The sequence below is a fragment of the Ursus maritimus genome (assembly GCF_017311325.1).
Source record: "Ursus maritimus isolate PB19 chromosome X unlocalized genomic scaffold, ASM1731132v1 scaffold_X1, whole genome shotgun sequence".
Lineage (NCBI taxonomy): Eukaryota > Metazoa > Chordata > Mammalia > Carnivora > Ursidae > Ursus > Ursus maritimus.
Window position 1 is genome coordinate 50608922 of NW_024423319.1, and position 12586 is coordinate 50621507.

At 35.1% G+C, this 12586-nt stretch overlaps 1 protein-coding gene across 2 annotated transcripts in view; it reads right to left on the bottom strand.

Moving 5' to 3' along the window:
- Nucleotides 1–12586, bottom strand: part of DIAPH2 (diaphanous related formin 2) — a 1070037-nt gene that overhangs the window by 495422 nt on the left and 562029 nt on the right. For both annotated transcript variants that reach the window (XM_040630182.1, XM_040630183.1), the window contains one exon: nt 10665–10904. In XM_040630182.1, the coding sequence (XP_040486116.1) occupies nt 10665–10904 (240 nt within the window). The remainder of the gene's footprint in view (nt 1–10664; nt 10905–12586) is intronic.

The following is a 12586-nucleotide window of genomic DNA, read 5'->3' on the forward strand; positions in this document are numbered from 1 at the left end:
CTCTCTCTCTCTCTCTCTCTCTCTCTCTCTCGCTGTCAAATAAATAAATAAATAAATAAAATCTTTAAAAAAAAAGGAGCATAATTTGGCAAGTCTTTGCATTTTCAAATGCTGTTTACAAGTTTGTCAATTTATGCATGAGACGTATGTAACTCAATCCTATTTCTGATTATCCAATTCTGAAAATCATCCCTGATTCTTTCTCACTCTTTCATTCTTTCTTTTAATCACTCGCTCAATCTCTACACACACACACACACACACACACACACACACGAATACACTTTTTGGCTTGGTCTGGCTTCTAATACCTTTTCCTGGGTCCCTCCCCTACTATAAAACTTCCAAAAATTGGAATCTCTTCCTTGTCAAAAAGGTCATGTATTTGCACAGGAGAGTACAATAACTAGGCATAGCTAGTACACAGGGCAACTGTGTACCATGTATTTTCATATTGCCCCTCACAGCAAGTTATCTAGACATATGGGAGGCAGATTTCACCCTAATATAAAAGTTAAAAGCAGGGATAGCAGCATAGGCTTCACAATACAATGATCATTTAAGGGCCTGGGGAGTGCATGCATTTGTGCCTGTGTGTGTGTTTAAAGGACAGAACGTTTTCACATATATAAGTAAAATAGGAAAAAATGTTGTAAGAAGAAAAATAATGCCTTCAAAGCAGTCACAGTATCAACAAGGGATACTAATCAAGTCTGCATCAGACAAATTACATTTACAAACTACTGTTCTTCAGAGAATTTAATAAACTGAAAATTGGGGGGGGGTTATAATGAAGTTTCACACAGCCTAAGCTATAGTGTTGTAAATGTGATAATATCTAAACAGATATAATCAGATGCCAAAAAAAAAAACAAACAAGTGTTACATTTAAAGTATAAACTGACTAATTTGTACCAAGGAATGTAAATTAATGAATATTTCAACTTGGAGAAAAATCTTTAAATAAGCTCACGAGACTTCTGTATTTTTAGAGGCAAGTAGGAGAACAGAGGTATGAATCTGCTCCTTTTAATCAGAGTTTGAGTTTTCAAAAAAGGTATTGTGCTGTACATATGCTTTCATAACTACAGGTATACCTCAAAGATATTGCAGGTTTGGTTTCAGTATACAATAAAATGAATATCGCAATAAAGCAAGTCAGATGAATTTTTTTTGTTTTCCGGTAGATACAAAAGTTATGTTTACACTACATTGTAGTATAGTAAGTGTGCAGTAGCATTATATCAAAAAAACCTATGTACATAACTTAATTAAAAATACTGTAAGCTAACCATTATCAGAGCTTTCAGTAAGTCTTCCTCACTGATCACAGATCACCATAACGAACAATAATGAAAAAGTTTTAAATATTCTGAGAATTACCAAAATGTGACACAGAGACACCAAGTGTGCAAATGCTGTTGAAAAATAGCACCTACAGATTTGCTGGACACAGGATTGCCAAACCTTAAATCTGTAAAACACACAAAATTTGCAAAGTACAATAAAGTGAAGTACAATAAAATGAGGTATGCCTGTATACTGAGTTAAAGAAGTATATCTTCAAAACTGGTTAATTCCTATGCTCCACGTGATCACATAGCTTTGCCTGCGCTAATACAGCAGTTTGCTCCCATTTCAATTCTATAATGCAGGCTACAGAGAATAAGAAAGATATAATGCATCTCCACATTAACAGAAATCTAGAAAATGTCATGACCATCTGTAAAAATTGAGATTGCCATCCTGAAAGAAAGCACCTGTAAAGATGGAAATGCACACTACCTTCATCAAGTGTTCTTTCTACTTAGGAAGTCAATCTGTATGTACAGACTACTATAGTATAAAGAGACTAGGAACTCTACATCTTAGAAGTGGGAAAAGAGCTGATTTTCCAACTGAAGGACAGTCTTCAAAACACATGGTAGTACTCACGGGATTACAAATTCAGGGAGCAAAGATCATGTTTCTAACTTTTAGAGGGCTGCATTTTTATTTATTTATTTTTTTTAAAGATTTTATTTATTTATTCGACAGAGATAGTGACAGCCAGCGAGAGAGGGAACACAAGCAGGGGGAGTGGGAGAGGAAGAAGCAGGCTCATAGCGGAGAAGCCTGATGTGGGGCTCGATCCCATAATGCCGAGATCACGCCCTGAGCCGAAGGCAGACGCTTAACCGCTGAGCCACCCAGGTGCCTAAGAGGGCTGCATTTTTAAAGAGAAGTTCAGAAGCAGTAGCCTGTGTTTTGTTCAGATTTTAAATGGCACAAAAGACATTAGATGTGAGGACGTTGGATTGAATTTCTAAGCTGGTATCCAAACATCTTGATTATTAGAGAAATGGGAATCACTGCAGTAGTCTTTTAGTACTACCATTTGCCTGTGCGCACAAATCCACATGCACTGATTAACAGTATGTGCTTTAGGATATATAGCAAGTAACATACGGGCATTAAAAGAACTTAGCATTGTTTCTTTAAAAAATAAATTCAATGTTTACAAATTTAAACACCCTGGACTTCTTTTTTTTTTTTTAAGATTTTATTTATTTATTTGACAGAGATAGAGATAGCCAGCGAGAGAGGGAACACAAGCAGGGGGAGTGGGAGAGGAAGAAGCAGGCTCATAGCGGAGGAGCCTGATGTGGGGCTCGATCCCAGAACGCTGGGATCACGCCCTGAGCCGAAGGCAGACGCTTAACGACTGCGCCACCCAGGCACCCCAAACACCCTGGACTTCTTGACTTAAGTAATATTAATGCTTCCTGTTTGAAAATTATAAATTTTGGTATACTGATTTACATGAAGAACTGAGGGAAACAAAAACCCATGACACAATTGTGGAAACTGAATCTAAAATGTCACCACTGGCATAGTACCACAGGAGTGCAACATTTATCTTTAAGCTCAAGAAACTATTCAGTGGTTCTCAATGATGAGAGCCCATTAAGCACAATACAATAAAACACAATGGACTTAAAGAAAGGTCAGCCATCAAATAAGATGAACAAAAGAAACTATTTAAAATTAAGAATGATATCCAGTCCTTAAATCATTCTATGTTGCTTAGTTGTTTCAGAGGTCAAACATGGTAAGTGTTCCTACTTCAAAGAATATAATTTGGCACAGACAAACCCTTAACTTGAAATGCTTGTGTCTGTTGGTCATAAATTATGAACAAATAGTATGATGTGTCATGATATCACATGATGATATTTAAAAATGCAAAGTAACAGAAATGAGCTGTTCTGTGTTGTGCTGTACATTTGGATCTGTGTCACTGATTACAACCAGTGACTCAAGATCACCAGCTGAAAACCCTTTCCTGCAAACAGCCCTCTGGGAAGGAAATTTTAAAGGACCCAAAGGGAGAAAAAGGAAAGTTTGGAAAGAAGACCTAACATTCCACCCAACCCTGTACTTGATAGTTTAATCTTCCCTTACACAGCATTTTCCAATACAAGTTACATCCCGTAAAGCAATTTTCTTCTCAGCAAAATATCAACCACAACTCCCCTCAAATTCAAATAATGTTAAATGCTGTGTGATGGGGAAAAAAAATATTTCAGTGAAGCAAAAGAGACCATCAAACTCTAAAAATAGCTTGAGCCACTGAAATAATTTGAGTCTTAGGAAAAGTTGGGTTCTAACTGTACCTCTGACACTGAGATCCTGGGTCAGTCCTCTCTGGAGAGCAGATCTTCATTTGTAAAACTGAAAGGCTCTGAGAAACTATACATACAAAGCCAAGTGATAGCTCTATAATTATGCAGATTATTAGGTGCTATTTTATTACAAATATACAGGCTTTATTACCTGGATACATTAAAAATCTATTAGAGGAAGATAAATTTTCTATTAATATTCCTGCAATTACTTCCAATTCAATTTGAATAAAAAAAGGATTCCTCATTTTATAAGCTACCAGAGAGTCAAGAAAATCCACATGTAATTTTCCCCATTTTCACAATTCCATAAGAGGCAGAGATGTTCTGTAATGCTTCCTTGAACTGAGCCATGTATATCCAAACATTCTGCTACAGTGGAATGAGAGGCAATATGCTTGCAAAGTTTGGGACACAGAAAACAGATTTAAGCCTCAACTTGGATACTTACTAGCTTTTTAATATTGGAAAAATTGTATAACTTCAATGGGCTTTAGTTTCCTAATTTGCCAAATGGGGTTAATAATAATTCACCTCCTCGAATCACAAGGAAAGTACTTTATAAACTGTAAAAAACACAGGCAACCAAATGTGTGGACTACTGACTAGGATTTATTGATCTTTGGTAGGGTGCATTTCAGTATATCCTACAGTGGTTATTTTCTAAAATATCTTTGGTTATAAATTAATAGTCATATATTTATTTATTAACCCATATTTAAAGGTAGAATTGCTGGTTAATATTTATAGAAAACAGTATATTTTATGTTTTTATAAATAAACCACAGCAGTGTGACAATTACATATTCAATAGTTTTGCTGGTAAAAAATATACCCTTTACATCTGTGAGGAACTAAATTCTCTAACTTAAAAAATAAAAAAGTTAACACTTACGCCAAACACTCACAATGAATCCTTTATTTAATCAATTGCCTGACTTTCATTCAAGAGCAACTTATTGAGGGCTTCATATAAATAGACACTGGGGATTTAATGTGGAATAAAATATACATCCAAATTCCACAAGTGCTCAGCATTGAAAGAGAAATAAAATAATTAAAGTGTGAACCGTTCTATAATAATGTCCTCAAAGTGTGTAGGGAACCAGAGAAGATCTAAAGAGCAAAACTAGATGAAGGAGAACAGTAAAGGGCATTATAAAAATGCAAAAGACAAGCTGTTAAAGTTACATGTTTTAAAAAAGAGAGGAAAATGGAGCATTATTAGACTAGGACCCTACCTCTAGTTTCATAACTAAAGCAGCCACCAACTGTCCTGGTTTGCCTGGGACTGTCCCAATTTTAGCACTGAGAAGTTTCACTTCCCAGGAAAGGCCTTATCCTGAGCAATCTACATTTGAAGCCCTAACCCTCAAAGTGACTGTATTTGGAGATAAGACTTTTAAGGAGGTAATTAAGGTTAAAAAAGTCAGAAGGGTGAGGCCTAGGATCTGATAGAATTCTTGTCCTTAAAAGAAGAGGAGCTGACACTACAGCTCTCAGGCACATTCTCAACTCTTTCTCTATGCAGGGTACAGAGGAAAGCCTCTGTGAGAACACAGCAAGAACATGGCTGTCTGCAAGCCAGGAAGAGATACCTCACCAGATACCAACTAGGCCAGCACCTTGATCTTGGACTTATCTCCAAAACTGTGAGAAAATTAATTTCTATTATTTGAACCACCCAGCCTGTGGTATCGTGTTGTGGCAGGCAGAACCTGCCAATACAAATCAAAGTATTTCCCTTCTCGGAGTGTCAATTTTCTTAACTATAGACTGAAGAGGCTAGACTAGTTACCATCCTTTTTTTTTTTTTTTTTAAGATTTTATTTATTTTTGAGAAAGAGAGAGAGAGCACAAGCCAGTGGGGGAAGGGCAGAGGGAGAAGCAGGCTCCCCACTGAGTAGCGAGCCTGATGAGGGACTTGATCCCAGGACCCCAGGATCATGACTTGAGGTGAAGGCAGATGTTTAACCAACTGAGCCACCCAGGTACCCAGGACTAGTTACCTTCTTATGTTAAGATTCTAAGTTTATATGGAAACAATTCACATCAGTTCAGCTAAAAATCATGAGATGTGAAATTATTTTAGAGTACTTAGATATGACTTTTTTTCTTAGGTTTTTTGGTAGATTTTCTCTTGGATTATATACTTACAAATTTTGGAAGTCATTTTATTTACAAATCATGTTTTCTGGTAACTAATCTTCTGTTTCTCATTAAAACTGAACCTTTTTTACTTTCCTTCTTACAACTTCTAAGGGGGAGTTGGTGACTTTCCTTTGTGTGCTTGGGGTAATACCTACAATATTCTGTCACTAATACCATGTGATGGTCTCTAGGAAGTAAGGCCTTTTATGTTACATATACTTTAGAAATGATGGATCTTAGAAAAAGGAACACAATTACATTATCATATTAATAATCCTTATGACATAAAGGAATATATACAAAATTTTCTCTATAGTAAACTGAAATGTTTTCTTCAGGTTCTTTGTTTAATATACAAAAGCAGATCATCCTACTGCATCATGATTTGTTATGTCTCTCCGTCCAACTAGAATGACTAGAAAGCAATAGTATGGGTGAAGGGAATATTAACACAAGGCTTAAAAAGAAAGGTTTGTTGCCTTTATAAGTTATGAAATGAATAATTTAAAAAAATTATGAAGGCAAGTCATCCAAACTAGTATACAAATAATTCAAAATCTTCTCACAATCTGCCTACAAATGTTATAATTTGTCTCCAACATGCACCCAATATTCCAGACAATGTGGTTTTCTAATTCATCTTCAAACACATGATGATTATCCCTAGTTATCTACCATCATTAAAAAGAACTACTACCATTTACCATTATAATTTTTCAAATTACTCTGACAAAAATCATTTTATTTGACCCAAAAAACAATCCTATATAACAAAATAAACAAGGGTCACTGCATTTCCTCATTCACAGGTGAGGAAACTGAGTTCAGAGAGAATATGTGATTTAGCCATGAAAATCTGGCTAGTAATGGGCAAAATGGAAGCTAAAGGGTAGCTTCTGAGTCCAGCATTCTTCCATCTTGTCAGGTTATGGCTTCTTCCCTTATATAACCTAATTTTACCTATCCTTCAAGATCCTTCTGTTTCATTTTACAGTATTGCCCATCCACACCCCATCACCAAAAATCTCTCCCTCTTCTGAAGTCTTGTTAATCTCAACGGTCATTAATCTTGGTGTTCATTCACAGTGTATCTTGTGATGTTACATAATACTCTATATGTAGTATATTTCCTGACCACTTAACTGTACCATTTCTATGTGTTTTCTGTATTGTTTGTATCCCCCTGGTACACTGATGATCTCTTTTGTTTTGTCTTTGTTTGGGCCTACCTGATACCTGTTCACCTGCCCCTAATCTTGGGTGTCCCTATCTCTGGTTAACAGCATTCTTTAGGACATGACCAATCTTCCATCACAGGCAGTCTTGGTAGCGTTCTCAATCAAGGTTCTTTGCCTTCCCTTGGACAAGGAATATTCTTGTAATCCACACTAGGTCAATCAGTATCTCTCTCTAATAAGAATCTGAATCAAATTCAGGGAAAGGAGTAGGAAAATGGTTGGAGGTAATACACACAATTTCCTGAAAAGATTTTCCATTTGCTCTTGCTCCCTGTTTTCTCAAAGCTGCCATTGTTATAGGCTTTTTAAAATTATTTATTTTTTTTAAGATTTTTATTTATTTGTCAGAGAGAGAGAGAGCACACAGGCAGGGGGACCAAGCAGAGGAACTGGCAGGCAGAGGGAGAAGCTGAGCAAGAAGCCTGATGTAGGACTCGATCCCGGGACTCTGGGATCATGACCTGAGCCAAAGGCAGACCCTCACCTGACTGAGCCACTCAGGTGTCCCAAATGCTGCTTTTTTAAAGGCCAAGTTATTTGCCTTTCTTCAGTTTCTGGTTGAGCTACTTCATATTTTCCTGATAAAATCCTTTTTTTTTTTTTGCTTAAGTCAGACAGAATCACCACCCCCCCTTTTTTTTAAGATTTTATTTATTTACTTGACAGAGAGACAGCCAGCCAGCGAGAGAGGGAACATAAGCAGAGAGAGTGGGAGAGGAAGAAGCAGGCTTCCCACGGAGCAGGGAGCCCAATGCGGAGCTTGATCCCAGGACCCTGGGATCATGCCCTGAGCGGAAGGCAGATGCTTAATGACTGAGCCACCCAGGCGCCCCAGAATCACTTTCCCTTGTTTGCAAACACAGATCCTTATCTGATAAACCTACAAAGCTTAGTGTCTAGGGAGTGTTAAGGATTTTTCAAATGTTTTGTTTTTATGCAGATTATACGTTATTGTATATAACTGAAAATATAAATAAATGACCCTGAAGTGCACCACTGCTTTTGGTTAGCATTTTAATAACCAACAAGCAAGCAGGGGCAAAACTAACATAGGGAACTCATCTGCATGGAAATGACTTGTATTACAGTTCAGAACCCTGGTTTGGTGACTCACAAAGTGATAATTCACAGCTGCAAATTAACAAAGCATGTTGTGGTAAGGGTAGTACTTATGGTAATGATACCATTGAGTTATATTTGACATTTAGGTTAACCCATCTGTTTTCCTTTTCTTCCCAAATATTATAGGAGCCAATTGTGACCATCTGAATTTTTAATATTATTTTATTACAAGATACATCTGATAAGTTTAACTGCTTATACTATGGCTCCTTTTTAAAAGATGTAGGTGAATATTTTAACATATTCTATAGTTTCTTGTGAAGAGCAGATTATAGTTTTAATTCACTGAGAAAGGAAATTATCATTAGAACAATTTAGGTGGGAAAATGGTAGCATTTTTCAAAGCATAATCAGTTCTACAAAGGAAGTTCTTTCTGCTATTCTTTAAGGAAAACAAATTAAGAAAAATCAACCAAGTAATCTTTTATAACTGGAATTTAACAGCAATTCTAGCTAATCATACATCAGTAGTTAATTCACTTTTGAACAGATTATAAACCTAAGCTATTTCTATGTATTTCATAAATTTCTGTCATTTTAGACATTTACATCTACTTAGAATCCTTTGTATTCCAGGAACATCTTCTTAATTCTAGACATTAGGGGAATATCATGCATGTATATGACAAGTATTTCCCTGAAGATAAAAATCCTACTGATAAGTGGTGGGGGGAGGGAAGAGGGCATTTTAAAACATTCACTTCTCTTTTAGAACATCTATTACTACATGATAGTATTTCCTACAAGATTATTTTTATTTCATTTGAAGTTGGCAAAAATCTTTGTGCTGAATCCTTTGAGCATACCTCTAGTGATACATGTCAGATCAGTGCTGTATGGAAGGACTTTTATTTGACAGGTAGATGACAGGAAGAAGCTTCTCTCCAGAATATAACCGTAAAGTCCTTCTGTGAGATTAATATCTTTTGTTTCTGTGTATAAATGACTTATTCATATTTGCTATAAAAATCAGTTCATGCAATTAACTGGAATAGTGTGAAATTAAGACACTTAGAAAGGGTACATATTTATTCAAATTAGTTTGTTTTTAATGTCTTTTTTATATGAATCAAATGTGAAATAGGTATACAATATAAATTTTCAGTCATATTTTCTCTTTATAATATTTTTATAATCAATATCTTGATTCACTCACTGTGCATATGGCATATACTCAAAACAAATAGCATCTTCAGAAGAGGTGACTTTATTAGTATTGAATATATGCTATGCTATACAATGAAAATGCATTAAATTTTAGATTTATCCTATAAATCTGGCTATGATTTATTCCAGTTTACTACAAACATTGCCTTATTCTCTCTGGCATTATCCAATAATTTTACATGTCCCCTAATATAACAAGAAGAGGGAGTAACTTTTTTTTTTTTTTTAATAAAATCTAGCATTTCAGATAATCTTCCCTATCTTCCTGGCCCTCTTTCCTTATATAACTCAAAAATGAATAAGGAGTAAACAGATATAATTCCATTATACATCCTACTACCTACAAAGGTTATTCTCTATTTGGATTAGAACTACCCGAAGAAAATCACTTTTGATACATATTAAAATGCTAGTCTGTGTATATGTAATGTACATCTATTTAATGCATGAATAGAAATTTATATCCATTCCTACATTTGGGATTCTTGTTATAATATACTTTAAGAACTAACCGAAGTTTCTCCATGTTTTAAGCTGTGAGAAGAAAAAAACTGAAAGAATGGTGAGATGTCAAAGAGGGATTGCTTGTTTTCAGATTTATTTTCCTCTCTAGCTTTCTTATAGGCCTTCACCTCAGCGTGTGTTCAGTTTTCTCTTTGTAACAGATCTTTCCCTTGAATAAGGTGGTTCACTATAGCCTAGAAATGGCCGTATGCCATCACTTTTGTGCTTCTCTGTTTCTTCTCACGAGAATTAAAATCTCAAAAACAGATACTCTGAAATGGCTTGATCAAAACAATAAGATAATTGTCACTTGAGTTTTTTTTCCACTTTTAGTTAATAGACTATTATAGCTAGTATAAGCTTAGTAACAACAGTATTTAACAACAAAGAATATGGATGGTTTAGACTGGAATAAGCAAAGCATATCCAAAAAGAGGTTTCTGGCTGTTTACCTCATTACATTCAGCTCCTCAAATAGTTTTTAGAGAGACATTTAATAAGTACAAGGGAACTGAAATACAATATTGCATCTACCTTATAAAAGGCACTTTTTTTAAATTTACAAACTCCAGTAAGATCTGATCAGAGTTTAGTACTATACTACCACAGATTTTTGCATAGTCTTTGAGATTTTACTGCACTAAAATTTTAAAAAAATGTATATTGATCTGTTTTAATTGAGATATAATTCACTTACCACAACATTCACCCTTTTAAAGCATACGTTTTTTGGCTTATGTACTATTACCAATTTAGAGTGACCCCTCTCACAGATGAGATTATCATTGTAAATTAGCATTATAAAATGTTATCTTACCTTACAAAGGAAGTTGATTTTAAAACCCAAAGACTGGGCATTCCTTGAGCCTGAGTTCATGTAGTTTCCAACCAAAAGAACTAACTCTAAAAGTCTGTTAAAGCTTTCACTTTTCTTCAGTTCTTCACAGGCAAGAGTGACTGCTATGATGCTCGGTTTGATGTTGTTTACATGTTCTTCAAACGTGAGCTTGAAAAGAATGTTTTCCAGACGAGGCTGCAACATTTTCACTGAGCTCATCTGTAAGGTAAGAAATGCTCTGTAAGAACATATATATAAAGCCTATTGTTTCATTTTCCAGTAGGCATAATTTTATAGACAGCACTGTAAAACTTCTGCATTAAATGAATTCTTTCTGTGTTTTAAAAATTATTGTTTTGGTTTGTCTTATACATTCCAAAGGAATATTTTTATCAAAGTTTAAGAATAGTTAGCTGTTCAGTTTTAAACAAATCATCCTGATAACAATAAGAAAATATTATTGAAGCTAAATAGTTGCTATTTGCTAACCGCATAATCATTAGTCATCAGTAGCATTTAAACTATCTACTGTCCCTGAGGTGAACTATGAAAATTTACAAACACGAAATTGAGTTGAATGAAACGTTTGGCCACAGATAAAAGATATATATGATAACAGAAAATGTAAGTGGAACCACATTTCCTAAGAAATTACTATTACAATGCTATTTGAAATCAGAAGACTAGCTCTGATTGAACATTTAATAATTTTTAAACCTCTGATTTCCATTCATCAAATATATTAAATATTTATATATGCTGTAACGAATTTCCCCCACTTGACAGAATATTGATGTTAAATAATTAGGTTATGGCAAAATCACATGAACTTACTTTTAAGTACATTATTGAAGAATTCTATATTGGTTTTCTTTAAAACAGTTCAACTAGGTTTTTATTACTTGTTTCATAGTATTGGTACACATTCTCTGTTCCCTTTGATATAGCTCCTATGCTAATTTCTTTTAGCCATTAATTCCCTATAACTCCAAGTCATTTAACTAGCTTTCATTCACCAAATGATTTCTGGGACAGAGGTGGCAGTGGGAGTACACACATATCAACATACACAAGCACACACAATGAAAAAATATTTTTTTTTTCCTTTAGTAGGCGCCACACACAGTGGGATTTGGAGATTGAGCCCATAACCCTGAGATCAAAACCTGAGCTGAGATCAAGAGTCAGACACTTAACTGAGCCACTCAGCCACCCCAAAAGAAATTAATAGTCCTAATTATATTTATTTTTTGCACATATAACTTAGTTTCTTGAATATAAACATGAAAAGAATTTGGCAACATAAACAAAAGTCCTTAAGCCACAAAGTGCCCTTCAAAAGAAGCAAATGAGCTGTTGAATACATCATATCTGCTCTACTATGGAAGCAAGGCATAGTTCATAGTTTTTCTTCTCTGAAATGAACTTGCCCAGAAACACTGGGTGTCTGCCTCTCTAAAGATTAACTTTTGCCTTCTGCCAATCCCTCTGTATGCTCTCATGCTCTTTATAGGCGATGCATAAAAGTATGCTGGGGGTACTGACCTGTTACTATATTTATGTAGATCTTATTACTACTTATCAATAGCTCTTTTTTTTTATATGATTGGGGTAATATTATACAAACCATCCTATAGTTTCTTCAACACTCCCATGGTAAGTATAATATAAGACATACCACCAAATCACAAGTTTCCAGTATAGCCTAAAATTCATTAAAACAGTCACCAAAAAACTACAGCTACTGATGAAACTAGCATATAATTCTAGATGGGCAAACAAAAATTAAGTGCTAGAGATGTATGCTGAAAGAAAACTTTAAGCTTCTTTTTTTAAAAAGATTTTATTTATTTGAGAGAGAGAGTGCATGAGCAAGCGGGGGGGGGGGGGGGGGGGGGGGG